Source organism: Delphinapterus leucas, chromosome 13, assembly GCF_059928025.1.
Source record: "Delphinapterus leucas isolate spDelLeu-1000000601 "Yukka" chromosome 13, BTC_Dleu_Yukka2, whole genome shotgun sequence".
In the NCBI taxonomy this organism is placed as follows: Eukaryota; Metazoa; Chordata; class Mammalia; order Artiodactyla; family Monodontidae; genus Delphinapterus; species Delphinapterus leucas.
The window spans coordinates 29,335,100-29,352,988 of NC_143141.1; the positions used below are offsets into that span (position 1 = coordinate 29,335,100).

A 17,889-nucleotide genomic window follows, 5' to 3' on the forward strand; every position below is an offset into this window, starting at 1 on the left:
AAATACAATTTATGTTTGTTTTGCTTATATTTGTTCATCTTGAAAAGTTTGGCTAAGTTTATTGTAGAAGGATATTTTTATATTACTTTAATAAAACCCAACATTTTATGATTTTCATAAATTGTTTTTATAGTTTTTTGTCATCTAAGTTATAATGGGTAAAACACTTTACTCACTTGCCCTTACCTTACAGTTATTACTCCTTTCATAAAATTCCACTTATATACATTATAAGGCATCAAAAATAGCTTTCAGTTTTACAGTGGAATTTATACTCTTCTATTATAAAACTTCTTCAGTTTGACCTATTAATCATATTTCAATTATCAAAAATATTTTAGAAATATTTGTCTCCCTTTTCAGTTATTAGTGAGTTACACATCCATGTGTTTTGAGCTGAACTGTGTTACCCCCAAATATGTGGAAGTTCTAACTTTAGTAACTCAGAATGTGAGGGTATTTGGAAAGAGGATCTTTAATGTGGGGACTAAATTTAAAATGTTGTCTCTAGGGTGGGCTTTCACTTAAGAGGGACATAACAGTTCTGCTTAGCTTGACTAAACTTCAGACAGGTTTCTTCCTGACATTTGGCCCCTGACCTCTCTCTTTTTAGACATTAAAAAAGCTTGCAATTGTAAGTTCTTTCTCTGCCTCATTAAGATGTAAATCCTCTCTCAGCCACTAGCCGGGCTTTTTAACCTTGATATAACCTTGCTTTATAACCAAGAATGTCTTTCTCAAAGACCTGGGAGCCATCCCCTTGAAATGTAATCATTAAGAAAGACAGAGGCCCTATCTCCTAGTCTGTTGGGAGGGCAGGAACCTGACTTCAATAAGCCTCAATTAGCAAACACAGGTAGCCGGTCTACTCCACTAACATCCCCTTCAGTACTTTTCCACTAGCTCACCCTAGAGCTTAAAAATTCTCTTGTCATTTGTCTCAGCAGAGTTGAGTTCAATCTCCTTATTATAATAGTCTAGACATCTCTTGCAATATCCTTGAATAAAATTTTCTTTGGCTGTTCATCTTGTCTGGTGCAGTTTTAATTTAACAGCTCTAATCCAATTTAATTAGAATCTTTAAAAAGGGGGAAAGTTGGGCACGGAGGCAGACATGCTCACCAAGAGAATGTCACATGAAGATGAAGGTAGAGATCTGAATGATTCAGAAGCCAAGGAATGTGAAGAATTCCTAGCATACTACTCATACCAAGTTATGAGAGAGGAATGGAATAGATTTCCCCTCACAGCCTTCAGAAGGAACCAACCCTGTTTATAGCTTGATCTTGGGCTTCTAGCCTCCAGAACTGTGAAAGAAAACATTTCTTTTGCTTAAGCCACACAGTTGGTAGTATATTGTTTCGGCAGCCCTGGGAAACTAATACATCATATCATGCAGTGACAAGATTACCGATTTGTAGCCGAGAAAGCTAGTCTTGGAGACCAACTCTGCTGCTTCCTAGGTTTGGGGGCTGGGGTAAATCAATAAAGTTTCTAAGTTTCCACATCTTCACAGGCAACTGAATGACCTAACATTTTGAGAGGGGTTGGCTCATATTAGGGATAAGTAAAATAAAATAAAAAACCTTATTTCTCAATCAAAAGAATTTCTAAAGTTAAGATAGCAATAGCAAAAAGTTTCTTAAAAACAAACAAAAACACGCAACCAGAACTAAGCACTCAGCAGCAGTTTATCTTACGAGGAGAGAAAAATCTGGAATTTCAAACCCTTCACTTCTGAATTTACTACTTATTAGCATTTTCCATGGAAACCATATTGTGTTAAGTTTTACCCAAAGTACAGAACCTTAAAAGTGCCTATATATTTTCACTCCAAACTAGCTTATTTCACTGATATGTAACACCATCCCAACCTCAGTATAGATGTAGATGTCTTCTGTCATCTTCACAACCACCTCACAGAGGATGGAATCTCCAAATTCCTTAAGTAGAAACACTTTTTTTCTCTTTCCCTTTTTTTAAAGGGAGCATACGCAGAGTGGCTTAGAAAACTTACATTTCCATTATAAACCTCAGCTTTTTTACCATCAGCATGTGCCTTTTTAATACTACTTTATATTAATGTTGGTGCTTAGTAAAGTAATATGAAAGATAGTATAATACTTCTTGGGACAGTATAGTTTATAAGAGCAGAGGTTTTATAACAACAAGGCAACAATTTTATAACACCATTGTGCTTTTCTAGCCCTCACAAAGAGCTGAGGGAAAATAAACAAGGATCCATTTAATGTCCGGGTGAGTGCCAGTTTGACCAGGTTCCATGCAAATGAAAACAAAATAAAATTAAACTTAGACAAGAAAAAATAATGGCCTGTTGGAATAATCAGGTGTGGAACAATGTTTAGGGACAGAAACAAATGGTGAACTGCTTTGTTGTACTTTTCCTACTTTTTCACCCCAGGGAACACTCTTTTAAAGGTGAGTTAACGTCAGCTTAAGAATTTTGATAACGTTCTGATTAGTAGATCATATCAGTATCTGCATTCATAGATTGGGTGAACCTATTGCTTTCAGTAAAAATACTAAAAATTATCTATTGGACTAAAGATATAGGGAAGTTGTTGCACAGTAAGTGTATTTTTTATGTACTAATTTCAATCTCCTTTGTCCTAGGTTAATTAACAACAGCTTCTTAAAATAATTATCAGTCTTTTAATACATAGATCAAATTTGAGTTTGTCAAAATGCCTTGGATGTAGTAACCAAGCAGGTGATGGTGATTAAAGCAATTTCAGCTGCAGGAGGAAAAGATTCCTTTTCCTCCTCTGTCAGTGGACTACCAGCAAAGATGATATAATCTCTCTGATCCATTACTATCGCATGGGCTGGCTTCAACTATTTTGACCTTTATTTATTTACACATATTATTTGACACATGTTTTCCAAGCTCTTTATTAGACATTACAGTAAGAACATGACTAGAACATGAGTAGATCATGACTATGTGACTTGTAGAGGAGGAGTGGCTGTGGCTTAGGGTCAATAGGGAGCAGAAATGAAGTGATGACTGCCAACAAATTAATATCAAAAACAGGATTTTGTAAGGGAAGCTTCACAAGAGCATGAAGATGTCTGGATGGGAAATAGAATGGTAACAGAGAGAGCAACTATAATGTTACTGCAATAGTCCAGGCGAGAAATGATGAGAATAAGATTGTGGCAAAGGTAAAGGAAAGAATAAAGCCAGATTCAAGAGACTTGTACACCAGATGGACATAGAAGAAGAAAGTTATTAGTAAAGGATAACCTCAAAGTTTTAAATTCAACGGCTGTGTAAATAACAAAGACATTATTAACAAGGATTGGTGCCAAAACAGGTTGGAAGGGAATGCAATTTGCTCAGTATCAGAGATAATTAGTTTCAGAAACCAGTTAGATATCCAAGATCAGTAAGAAATTGCTTTTCAGATTTAAAATTTAAAAAAAGCCTGGAGATAAAAGATAACAGGAGTAGAACTTATAAAGTGGGTAGATTTTGAAGGGGACAAATGAAATATATCATTTTTTTAAAGTTATAAGAAAAAACTGAAATTACATTAGGCACTTGAAAAGATTTATCAGGAAACATAAATTTGGTCATCTCTCCATCTTTGAGAACTGTTTGGCAGAGCTGCAAGTACACTCACACATTTCTTTCTAGTACTCTATAATTGAGTTGATTTTTTTCCCCCATAAACACCCCCTCACTGAATACAGAGAAAAAGAAGCAAAGAAATAAAAGCATAAAGCAAAATTTTGGTTTAATCTCACTGTTCTAGTTTTCTAGGGCTGCTGTAACAAATTACCACATATTTAGTGGATTAAAAGAACACAAACTTTCTTACCTTTCTGTAGCTTGGACTTTTCCTGGGCTAAATCCAAGGTACTAGCGGGACTGTGTTCCTTTCTGGAGATTCTAGGGGAGAGAACTTTTAGGGTTGGTGGAGTCCCCACCTCACACCACTCTGGTCTTTCTTCTGCCGCCCACGTCCACTTTTAAAACACTTGTAATTACATTAGGCACACCTGGCTCATTCAAGCCATTCTCCCTAATTCCAGCTACAAATTAAATTCCTCTTTGCCATGTAATGTAACATTTCCACCTGTACTGGGAATTGGGACATGGATATCTTTGGGGGGGCTATTAGTTTGCTTTTGACATTGATAAATCTAGCTCAATGAAATTATTTTTTCTTTCTGATTAGATAAATATCATTTCTAACAATGTTCCAATATAAGTGGGATTGTGGCTCTGTGGCTTATGTAAATTTACATTTTGTGGGTGGAGGGCAGGACGCCTGAGATCCCAGCTGTACCCGCTAAATTCTCTCTGCTTTCTGATGCAAATCTGTGCTTTGTCTTCCCTTGATTGGAGAGCTTTCTGGTATAATTAATCCCATCTTTTTAAACTGTGCCGTGCTATCACCAAAACCACTTTAATCTAGCTCACTGTGTTAGATTAAAGACTTCATTGCTAGTGACAGTTTTGTCCTGAGATTTTAGCCTTTGCCTTTCAATGGTGCACTGGTACTTTGTCCACAAACAGGAATTAAAGAAAATGCTAGATCCACTAAATAATGTACAGATCACATGGATGTAATAGTGCTGTTTCAAGGTCAACTGGCTATTCTTTCCCTTTGCCAAACCTAACATCTCTCTGCACCGAATCTATCCTCCCGGACACTGTTTTTCAGGCTCTTGATTGTGTAGCTTCAGGTTTCTCCATTTGTTTGAGGCCTCTCATAGAACTCCAAACCCCACCTTATGGTTTCATTGTGAGGAAGCAGAAATATGAGTAATGGGCTCTCATACTTTACTCTCTTTCTCCTTCAATTTCTCACTTTTCTCCTCGCTATATCCTCCATCTTAAGGTGGCAAACATATTAAAGAGTTATTGGAAACATTATGTAAGGGGTATTGAAAAATTCTGCCTTATGTACAAAACTCTATAATCTCAGTTTCTCCATGGTATAATTTTTACTGGGGGTCAATGTACATTTTTAAAATAAGGATTGCAGATGATAAAATATTTATTTAATACACTAAAATATTCACCCTATTGCATATGAATGTCAAGTAACTAGCTCTCTCTACCATTTCAAAGCAATTCAATCTTTACTCTCTCATCACTATTCTACTAATATTTTTAAAAATTTCAAGACATTCGTACTTTCCTGAAGAAGTAAATGATTTCCTGAATTCATTAATACACCACAGCATATTACTTATTATCATTCAGTAACTACTTCCTGCAAGTATACTTATAAAATCCTAATTCAGAGAAATGGAAATGATATGCCTCTTCCTTCTTCAAAAGGGATTGAAAATTTTACTCCAAGGTGCATAATATAAAAACATTGTTATAAAAAGGTTATATGTACTGGTATAATATTTATTACTCTTAAATTTGAGAGGAAATGACTTGCTTTATAATAAGCATAACATTTTCCGTTAGTAAACGTTACACTTTCCACCACCATGATGAGTTTCTACTGCTTAAAAGAATACTGATTAATAAATATTTCCCTTTTATCATAATATCTTAGAAAAATAAGGGTAGGTCTTGAGATGGAGGTACCACTCTAAAACAAAACCGTGTAAAAATATTTTCACCTTCCATAGCAAAAGAGTGTTCACTGTTTTAAACTAAATCTTTAATTTTTACTATCTATTTATATCTCAATTTTTAGAAGGATGAACTTTTTGTTTATGAAATTACATCATAACAGGAGACATAGTCTATAATTACTTAATATTTTTGGTTTATTTTGTTTAAATGTGAAACTGTGATCATTTAAATATTTATTTTCCAGCCTTTTTTCTTTTTATATCTATTGGTTTGAGTAATTTTAAATACCTGTGGCTTTTTAATTATTTTAAAATGATATATTGACTTAGGAGTGCTTGGGTTATGTTTGAGACAAATAGACAAACTTTGGCAAGATAAATAAAGATAAAGAGAATATACAAATGAACTGTAACAGGAATAAAGATGTAAATAAAAGTACAAAAGTAGGATATTAAAACTTCAATATTAGGTGCCAAAATTGAATATTTGTGTGCTAGTAGTTTTGAAAACTTATTAAGTGGATAAATTCCCTGAATAATTTAATTTGACTAAGATGTAAAGAAATAGAAAATTTAAATGGAAATTTAACAGATTCAGAGAATCTGAATCAGTAATAAATTCTGAATTTTCCACACAATAGTCAAATAGCTTTAGAATAGATTTTTTTTTTTTTTTTTGCGGTACGCGGGACTCTCACTGCTGTGGCCTCTCCCGGAGCCAGGCTCTGGACGCGCAGGCTTAGCGGCCATGGCTCACGGGCCCAGCTGCTCCGCAGCATGTGGGATCTTCCCAGACCGGGGCACGAACCCGTGTCCCCTGCATCAGCAGGTGGACTCTCAACCACTGCGCCACCAGGGAAGCCCCTAGAATAGATTTTTTTCCCTAAACATTCATTTAGAGATAAATCGTGTCTCACACATATACTTGCAGAGAGTTGAAGAAACAAAAAAAGTGTTAAGCTCCTAAAAATGAAAAGTAGTAAAAGCAAAAATATAAAGACAATAAAATAATATATCTTAAAAGATAATACATAATGAACCATTTGTTTGTTTCCCAGAAATTCTAGATTAATTTTTTTTTTAATTTATTTTTCTTTATTTATTTATTTTTGCCTGTGTTGAGTCTTCGTTGCTGCGCACGGGCGTTCTCTAGTTACAGTGAGCAGGGGCTACTCTCCGTTGCAGTGCCCGGGCTTCTAACTGGGTGGCCTCTTGTTTCAGAGCACGGGCTCTAGGCACATGGGCTTCAGTAGTTGTGGCTGGTGGGCTTCAGCAGTTGTGGCTCCCGGGCTCCAGAGCACAGACTCAGCAGTTGTGGCGCACGGGCTTAGCTGCTCTGTGGCATGTGGGATCTTCCCTGAGCAGGGCCCAAACCGGTATCCCCTGCATTGGCAGGTGGGCTCTCAATCTCTGTGCCACCAGGGTAGCCCCTAGATTAAGTTAACAACAGAAAACTGATCAATATGCTTTTAAACATTAACAAATTAAAGAAAGGAAGCTATATGGTTGTGACAATACCTGCAGAAAAAGGGGCAATACAATTATATATCATCTTATGATTAGAAAGTCTTAGTAAATTAGGAAAGTAAACTTTTAGCTTAATATTGAGACTGTGCAAAAAAATTTAATGACATATACCAGAAGTAATATATAAAGTACATTTTATCAAATATCACAAAATGGTCTTTACTGGAAAAATAAAACTTTAAACCTTAGAGAAGACCTATAAAATTGATAGAAATATTATTTTTATAGACTGGCTAAAGGTTGCAAATTTCTGGGGAAAAAACAAATGGTTCATTATATATTACCTTTTAATATATATTCTTGCATTGTCTTTGTATATATATATATATATATATATATATATATATATATATATATATATATTTTTGCGGTAAGCGGGCCTCTCACCGCCGCGGCCTCTGCCGTTGCGGAGCACAGGCTCTGGACGCGCAGGCCCAGCGGCTATGGCCCACGGGCCCAGCCGCTCCGCGGCACGCGGGATCCTCCCGGACCAGGAAACGAACCCGCGTCCCCCGCATCGACAGGCAGACACCCAACCACTGCACCACCAGGGAAGCCCTGTCTTTGTATTTTTGCTTTACTACTTTTCATTTTTAGGAGCTTAACATTTTTTGTGTGTTTCTTCAATTATACTTTCCAAACTGATCTATGTATTTATATAATTGAAATCTCAACCCAAATAGAAATATGGTCATTTATATGTGGTAATCAAATTTATCACAGAGCTTATACATTCTTGGGGGACTAATAAATAAATGGGTATACAAAAATAATTATCATTATGTAAAAAGGAGATGAATGCTTATCTTACAACACAAACAACAGTTGATTCCAGATATGTCATTGGCTTAAATGCATAAGTGAAATTTATATATAGTTTTTGAAGATGATATAAGAGAATAACTTTATGGCTTTGGGTAGGGAATAATTTCTTAATATTCACAAGTTATTAAAAAGAAGAACATTATAAATTTAAGAACTTCTGTTGGTCTAGAGAAAAGAAATGGTAAGCCAAAGTGGAAAATACTTTCCACAAATATAACTCACAAAGAATTAGTGTTCTAAGAGAATATTTATGATGTATAAGTGAGTGAGTAAATTGTGTGTGTGTGTGTGTGTAAGAGAAAGACCACTAACAAAATTTTAAAATGGTAAAAATATATGAACAAAGATTTCACAGATATAACATGAATAATAAAGGGACATTAGAGAGCAGAGAAATGTGAATCAAAACCACAGTGACCAATTTGGAAAACATTCCAAAGTTGGACAAAACCAATTATTGGCAAAGATATGAGCAATGGGCACATTCATTAACTACCTAGCAACTGCTCGTCTTACAGCAAATTGCTGCAGCCACTTTGGAAAATAATTTGGCGTTATTTAATACAGTTGACAAGTGCATGTTTTATGACCCAGCAATCCCACTACTCGGTATACATCCTAGAGACAATCCTACACATATGCTTCTGCAGACATGAAACCAGAATTTTCCTTGCAGCCCTGTTCATAAGAGTAAAACACTGAAAACTACCCAGATGTCCATCAACCATGGAATAGACTGCAGCTGCATGAATCAAATTGGGTGAATCTCAAAAGCATAACATTAACTGAGAATAGCAAGCTGCAAAAGAATATATACTAATTTCATTTATATAAATTGACAAATGCACTAGAAATGAATGAACGAACTAACTAAATATATATACATACGTATTATATATCTTACATGGATAGTAAAACTCTAAAGAAAAAGAGAGATTTAATAACACATAACTTGGAATAAGTGGTTATTACTCCCGAGGGAATGAAGTTGACAGGGAACAAACAGGGGCTTTTAAGGTATTACCCTGACTTCTGAATATATTGTTTGGTTTATCATGATGATTTAATTGTACATCTAAGTTATATGCAGCAGTTGTATGTATATTTAATGACTTAAAAACATTTTTTAAATGCAATGCTAATAATACATTATGTGCACAAACACTAGAGACGCAGCCCATTCAAAAGGCAGAGAGTTCGGAATCAGAGGAAATCAAGGTTGAATAGTTATTGCACCACTTACTATGTTTGTGACCTGGACATTTTTTAAAAGGGAGGCAATAATATCCATTCCATAGGGCTGCCATGAGCACTAAATGAAATGAATGCAAACTGCAGGCAGAATGCCTGGCACATCGATGCTCAAATTGAGAATCAGCAAGAAGGAAATTAACTCTCCTTTACTGACAGCAGTTACAACAGAAAAGATGTGTTCGCTGCAGCAACTACATTGTAGGAGGAAGTGTCAAATTGTGAGTGAAAAATGCAATGGAGTAACAGCTTCCAATAAATAACACTGTAAGAAAGCAGAGTTTCGTCCTGCTCAGGCATGCATATACATAGGCAGAGGGGAGGTGTGATAGAAATGGCTCTCTTCTCACTGAGACTCTTTCACCCTCAGATGATCTGTCATTGTACGCAGAACACAGTGGCAGATTTATCCCCACATTTCAGGTTGCTCAGTAATGGTTCAGGTGAAAGCATTCAGGAGTGACATAAAGTGGGAACTCATAAATGACAGAGTCTATTACTGGGTGACAAGCTCCAGCCTAGTGACTTTGTATAGACTCTGCAGAAATGCTTTCATTGTCATGAGATTTAGGAGGAAAGGAAAATTCAATGATAACACTGGTCAGCACATTTAATGGCCTGATACTATTAGAAAAACAAAACCCTCCTATGGACAGAAGGCTAAACAGTTTAAAGTAATTGCTGTAATACAGAGCAATTACATTTACTGATGCAACTTGTAATTGTGGTGAAACCTAGGTGTACTTTATATTTTCCTTAATATTTCAAGGAATATTGCTGTTTCCATATTCTGAATAAAGATATTAGATTTTCACTCTGCTTTTATTTTGTATTATAATCAGAATGATGATTAATGGTGTCCTTCTCTACAATTAAATGATCGGTCAAAAGAAAAATATGTATCAATAGCTTATACGTGTAACTAGTATTCCCTGTAAAAATTGCTTTGAGGGAAGTAGTGGGGATAAGCTGGCACTTGGGCTCATGTAATTGTGCCTCATGCCATCTACCCTTCAGTGGTCAGTCATAATGGGACCTGGTTACTTCATAAGTTACTGTATTTAAATTTTGAATCATTTAAAAACTTTTAATGTTGGGGAAGTAATAATGCTGATGTCTATCCAATTATTAGTTTTACAGGGAACATTACAGTCTTTAAAAATTACCTATACATACTTTAATTCTTTTCTTGTTAATATTTCATAGGATTCCTCTTTGATGTTAACCTAAAATGTACAGATGACATCCTTCGTCTCATGTTTTCTGTGATATGCAAGCAAACAGCTGCATTATCACTTCAACTAATTGAAAAATTAATTTTAAATATTATTTTTGCAATAAATATATCATTATTTTACTTTTTTTCTGTCAAAGTGTTAATCAGTTTAGGTAAAAGCAGGAGTCAAAACCATAGGTCCAATACCTGTAAATTACTAGCAATTTGCCTTGATAACCTAGAAATAATGATCATCATTTATACAGGCATTTTTACACACATTAAATCATACTTAAATGATGAGGCATAAATACAACAACACAGAAAAAACGAATTGTGGAGAATTTTAAAGGAATTGGATAAAATAGGATTTCTTAGGATTAACGCTGGATATAGCTCTACTTTATTGCTCTTTCAATTTTGTCACATTCAGATCTAAAGAAGATAAGCAGCTTTTGAGTAGGGTATCTCAGTAAATTGAAAAGCCTTAAAAAAAAGCAACATACAACTCATTAAAAGTCATTAAAAAAAAGAACAGAGGTTTTATATAGTCCTATAACCAATGAATAAATTGAATATCTGATTAAATTTCCACAGGAAGACCAATGAATTTCTCTGATGAATTCTTTGAAACTTACAGTGAAAAATAGAACATAAATCTTACACAAACTCTGCCAAGGTCAGAAAAAGAAGAAATACTTGCTAAAGTCAGGTCAATCTCTCACTTAAATGAGTATGCCTAAATCCTAAATAAAATATTTTGAACAATATACATGAACAACAATTCATCATGAACACATTGAGTTTTGTCCAAGAATGAGGAGTCCTTTGCAATTCAAAACTCTGTTAGTATAATTCCATTATGACTGAATCAGGAGAAAACATACGTGATTGTAACATTAAATACCAATGAAAGCATCAGGTAAAATTAGTTACCAATCTTAATAAACTAGTAATAGAAAAGAATTTCCATAACCTGATAAAGTATATTTACGAACTCCAGCAAAAAAATTACAATAAAATTGAAAAAAAGTTTTTAAAGTTTTCTCTCTGAACAAAGGAAGAAGGCAAGGAAGCCTGTTGTTATCTCTAGTAGACTTATTTTTTAGAACTCTTGGAATAAGGCAAACATTAGAAGAAAGCATAAAGCTATTATTATTGAGAAATATAATATTGATGAATAATTCAGTAAGTTGCTGATACACCATTATATTTATAAAATAAATGTATCAAGTTTTCTGAATATAAGACAAATGTGCAACAATTGATTGAATATCTATATACCAGATATAAGCCATATGGAAAGAAAATGGTAGCATCGACAGCAAAATCAAAAAGCATGAAATATATCCATATTAAATGTACAAGTCCTTTGCATTAAAGACTTTAAAACTTATTTATGTACATTTGAAAAGAACCAAATAAATGCAGGATGATATCCTATTCCTGCAATCAATGATTCAGTATTGTTAAATGTTAATCTGCTCAGATCATTCTAAACATGCAACACAATCACAAACAAAATTACAATCGGGTTTTTTTGTGGATATTGTAAAATACATATTAAAATATGAAGTATAAGTAATGCAAAAGCAATTTAATTAAAAAGAATTAAAGAGTTGGTGATTATTCTAATGACGATCACATTTATTGGAAAATAAATTAGGAAGCTATGTTTTGGATTAAGGATAAGCAAAAAAATCAATGGTACAGATTTGGGAGTCCAGAAACACACTCACACATATATGGACACTTGATATATGACAATAGGGAAAGGATGGCCTGTTCAATAAATAGTGTTTTGTCAATTTGTTAAACATACACACACACACATATATAATAATGTACTAGTTAATATAATACTATATATATTAGAGTAAATATTCAAGTCACAAGCTGAGAAACAATATTTGCAAAACATATAACTGACAAAAACTCATTTCTAGAAAAATATATAAAGTCCCACAAATCAATAAGAAAATACAGAGAATCTCATAAGCAATCGACAGGATGGTTGACGAGGCACTTAAATAAAAAGGACATCCGAATGGCCAATTACTGTATGAAAATATTCCCATTAATCACAAGGGCAATACAAGACATAGTTGCCATGAGGAAAAATAAATAAACAAGATAACACTACACACCCACCAGGTCGCTACAATTAATAGGATTGACAATAAAATATATCACTGATGGAGCTACAATGTGGCAGGTAAAAATGGAAAACTGGCACTATCTATTGTTGACACCCATGCACCAACAATTTTATCCAATTATATGTACCAAATAGAAATGCAGAATATCAATATGTTCATTAAGAGACAAAACAAAAATACACATGGGAGCTTTATCTGTACTTGTTCTAAACTGGAAGCAAATCAAATATCTATCAACAATGTAATGAATAAATCAATTGTAATATATTCCTGTAACATGAAATTATAAATCAAAGTAAATTAATGAACTATTGCTATAAGCAACATCCCTGATGAATCTCATCAACCCATAAGTGGGCTAAAGGAGACCCTCACATACTTGCACGCACACACAAACATACACAACAACCCCCACCATGCACAATGCATACACACACACACAACCAGACAAAACTATCTAAGCTATTAGAAATAAAGGTAATGGTTATTTGGAAGGAGAGGCGGGAGAACATTTTCGAAGTGCTGTTCTATGACCCGTGTGGGTGTTACTTAAGTGTTCTCACTATGTGCAAATTAATTGAACTATATACTTATACTTTGTCCATTTTTGTATATACATTGTATTTCGATTAACACATTTTAAGATAGTGCTATATGGAAGACGTATACATTGTACATGGGTACATTTTTTTCTAATTTAGAATGATATTATACATCCCCTAGAGACAAAGATAAAGCTAGCCAAGAATCTCTGCACACATAAAAGGAAAGGCTTGGTGCAGATGTATCGAGGAATATCTATTGTTTATCTAATGGAGTTGGTATAAAATCATTTTCACACTGAAAAATCATTACTAGATTCTTTAAAATTCAATTTGAGCGGGAAATTTTTAAAGAAAACTTTGAAATACAAAATTGTCATTTTTAAAAGAATTTAATCATATAATATTTCAAACATGCATAAAAGTACATAAAATATAGAGCACCATTTATCTAGATTTATCAGGTATAAATACTTCACAATCGTTGCTGCAAGTGTCGTTTTTGTTTAGAAATAAATGTGGAAGGTGTAACAGGTTCATACGACAAGCCCTTCCTTTCTTTATATAACCAGTGAAAAACTATTGTTCTAATTTTGATATTTATCTTTTCTTTGTTAACTCAACATTCATTTTTACTTTTGTTCATTTTCATTTAAGTAACTCTCATTGTTTCTAGCGTATGACTGCATCAAAATGTAATAGTGCATTCCCTTACTGATGGACAGTAAACTTATTTTTAGTGCTACATATCACATATATACAACTTTAAAAATCACCTAGTACCTAACCAATTAAAATGATAGGTAACATAAATGCTGTGAAATTAAGGCAAACAATTTGTTCTTTTTAAAAATATCAAAGACAATAGAATGATTGATATGAAATTATCACCTGATTTCTATTTATCTGAAATCAGAATGCTGTGATAAGCAATTTATTCATATATGTTTTTAATCATCGTAGATTCTATGTCCATCTACCTTATGGTAATAGATTTTTAAGATATAAACTATCAAGGAGTAAACATATCTACCTTTCTGTTTTATTTCTTGCTTATTTCACATATATCTGAGAGAATATTGGATCTATTTACTCTTTATCATCATTTGCAATCTTATACTATAAGATAACTTCCCAGTAAAATGAAAAGTTTTTATTTCTCACAGAAAGTAGCAGGGCTTTGAAAGTGACTAATGTCAACCTCAAAAAGTAACATAGCCAGTTACTTTACAAGCAAAATGGGTGTAATCTGGAAAGCAGGGAACTGCAGTTCTGGGGCAGGCAAGCTATAGTGAATCATTGGTAAGTGTGAAGAGATAAAAGGAAGGTCAATTTCTACTAGGTTTTAGGAGGAAATTGGGGAAGGTTGTTTTGAATAAAATTTCACTGGAGAAGAACAGGAGTTCGAGGTTGTGGCAGTTTCTTACTGGTGGTTAGCGCATTGTTGCTGGGGCAGGGAGGGATCTTCCTTTTCTGCTTCTTTTTTTAATAGATCTTTATTAGAATATAATTGATTCACAATAGTGTGTTAGCTTCTGTTGGACAACAAAGTGAATCAGCCATATGCATACATATATCCCCATATCCCCTCCCTCTTGAGCCTCCCTCCCACCCTCCCTATCCCACCCCTCTAGGTCGCAAAGCACAATCTCCCTGTGCTATGCAGCTGCTTCCCACTAGCTATTTTACATTTGGTAGTGTATATATATCAATGCTACTCTCACTTTGCCCCAGCTTCCCCACTCACCCTGTGTCCTCAAGTCCATTCTTTATGTCTACATCTTTATTCCTGCCCTGCCACTAGATTCATCAGTACCATTTTTTTTTTTTAGATTCCATATATATGCGTTAGCATATGGTGTTTGTTTTTCTCTTTCTGACTTACTTCACTCTGTATGACAGTCTCTAGGTCCATCCACCTCACTATAAATAACTCAATTTCGTTTCTTTTTATGGCTGAGTAATGTTCCTCGTATATATGTGCCACATCTTCTTTATCCATTCATCTGTTGGTGGACATTTAGGTTGCTTCCATGTCCTGTAAATAGAGCTGCAATGAACATTGTGGTACATGTCTCTTTTTGAATTATGGTTTTCTCAGGGTATATGCCCAGTAGTGGGATTGCTGGTCACATGGTAGTTCTATTTTTAGTTTTTAAAGGAACCTCCATACTGTTCTCCATAGTGGCTGTATCAATTTCCATTCCCACCAACAATGCAGGAGTGTACCCTTTTCACCACACCCTTTCCAGCATTTATTGTTTCTAGAGTTTTTGATAATAGCCATTCTGACTGGTGTGAGGTAATACCTCATTGTAGTTTTGACTTGCATTTCTGTAATAATTAGTGATTTTTAGCATCTTTTCATGTGTCTCTTGGCCATTTGTATGTCTTCTTTTGTGAAATATCTATTTAGGTCTTCTGCTTGCAGGATACAAAATTAATGCACAGAAATCTCTGGCATTCCTATACATTAACAACAAAAGCTCAGAAAGAGAAATTAAGGAAACAATCCCATTTACCATCACAACAAAAAGAATAAAATACCTAGGAATAAACCTACCTAAGGAGGCAAAAGACTTGTACTCAAACAATAAAACATTGATGAAAGAAATCAAAGATGACATAAACAGATGGAGAAATATACCATGTTCTTGGATTGGAAGAATCAATATTGTGAAAATGACTATATTACCCAAAGCAAGCTACAGATTCAATGCAATCCCTATCAAACTACCACTGGCATTCTTCACAGAATTAGAACAAAAAATTTTACAATTCGTATGGAAACACAAAAGACACTGAATAGTCAAAGTAATCTTGAGAAAGAAAAGCAGGCCAGAGGAATAAGCCTTCCCAACTTCAAACTATACTACAAATCTACAATAATCAAGACAGTATGGTACTGGCACAAAAACAGAAATATAGATCAATGGTACAGGATAGAAAGCCCAGAGATCAACCCATGCACATATGGTCACATAATTTATGACAAAGGAGGCAAGAACATACAGTGGAGAAAAGATAGCCTCTTCAATAAGTGGTGCTGGGGAAACTGGACAGCTACATGTAAAAGAATGAAATGAGAACACTCCCTAACACCATACACAAAAATAAACTCCAAATGGATTAAAGACCTAAATGTAAGACCAGATACTATAAAACTCTTAGAGGAAAACACAGGAAAAACACTCTTTGACATAAACTACAGCAAGATCTTTTTTGACCCACCTCCTAGAGTAATGAAAATAAAAATAAGCAAATGGGACTTAATGAAACTTAAAAGCTTTTGCACAGCAAAGGAAACCATAAACAAGATGAAAAGACAACCTTCAGGATGGGAGAAAATATTTGCAAATGAAACAATGGACAGAGGATTAATCTCCAATATATACAAACAGCTCATGGAGCTCAATATCATAAAAACAATCAATCCAGTTAAAAAATGGCCAGAAGACCTAAATAGACATTCCTTTCTTTTCTTAAAAGCAGGAGATGAAATTCCCATGTAAAAAATGTCCTCCCTCATACCAGAAGAAAAACAACGTTCTTAACATCATGGATAAAAAGTTGAAACCCAGAGAATGTTACACAAAGAATTCTATACAAAAAGACCCTTTAAAAATTGCTTCTCTTCCTTCTTCCTTCTGATTATTCAGGCTGGTATGTGCATGAGAGCTTTCCCTTCTAAACTTCCTGATAATGTTTTAAATGAAGTTGTCTTTTATTTATTTTCACACCTTATAAAATTTAGTATAGTATAGAGTAGATTAAAATATTAGAATAAAGGAATGTAAAATAAATAATTCTTTTCCCTGTTTTCTTCACAATGTCTATTTTAGACTGTTCCTAGTCTAGTCTTGCTTTTATTCAAGACAGGGTCAACTTTAGATAATTCCACCGACATACCACATATTTGTTTTCTTCTTGAACGTAAGCTCTCCCATGTTTCTGCTTTTTTGGGGTATTCACTTTTCTTCTGTAATGCCCTCGTGCATGTGATATTAAAAATTAATAAACTTATGTATCTTTTCTCCTGTTAGTCTGCCTCTTATCAGTTTATTTCATAGAGACAGCTGTTGAACCTAGGAGGGTAGAAAGAAAGTCTTTCCTCCCCTACATCAGCTAGGGCTGCCATAACAAAATACCACAGAATGGTAGCTTAAACAACAGGAATTTATTTTCTCAGAGTTCAGAAAGCTGAAAGACCACAGTCAAGGTGCTGACAGCATTGGTGTCTCTCCTTGGCGTGAAGACAGCCACCTCCTTGCTGTGTCCTCACATAGCCTTTTCTTTGTATGCCTGTACCCCTGGAGTCTCTTCCTCTTCTAATAAGGACATAGTCTTATTAGATTAGGGCCCCACCCTTATGATCTCTTTTAACCTTAATTACCTCTTTAAAGACACTATTCCAAATAGTCTCACATTCTACGGTACTAGGGATTAGGGTTTCAACATATGAATTTGGGGGGGGGACATAATTCAGATCATAACAATACATTATAAAGAAATGGACAAAGAAGGACAGTAATGAACTCGGAAAGTTAGGGAGTGATAATCCATATAAAATGGGAAAGATGTATAGGAATATAAGAATGATATTATTTTACACAGTTTGGTTATAATGTTTTCTGTTTTGCCAAGGTGGGTATGTGTGTGTATACATGTCCATGTCCTTTGCTTTTTTTTTTTGCGGTACGCGGGCCTCTCACTGTTGTGGCCTCTCCCATTGTGGAGCACAGGCTCCAGACGCGCAGGCTCAGCAGCCATGGCTCACGGGCCCAGCCGCTCCGCGGCATGT

General features: G+C 34.6%; 1 protein-coding gene across 1 annotated transcript in view; it reads right to left on the minus strand.

The window, feature by feature from the left end:
• Nucleotides 1–6,345: 6,345 nt before the first annotated feature.
• LOC149747717 (uncharacterized) overlaps nt 6,346–17,889 on the minus strand; it is a 119,191-nt gene continuing 107,647 nt past the window's right edge. The window contains exon 4 of the mRNA XM_089922486.1: nt 6,346–6,998. Within this exon, the coding sequence (XP_089778612.1) occupies nt 6,896–6,998 (103 nt within the window). The 3' untranslated portion in view covers nt 6,346–6,895. The remainder of the gene's footprint in view (nt 6,999–17,889) is intronic.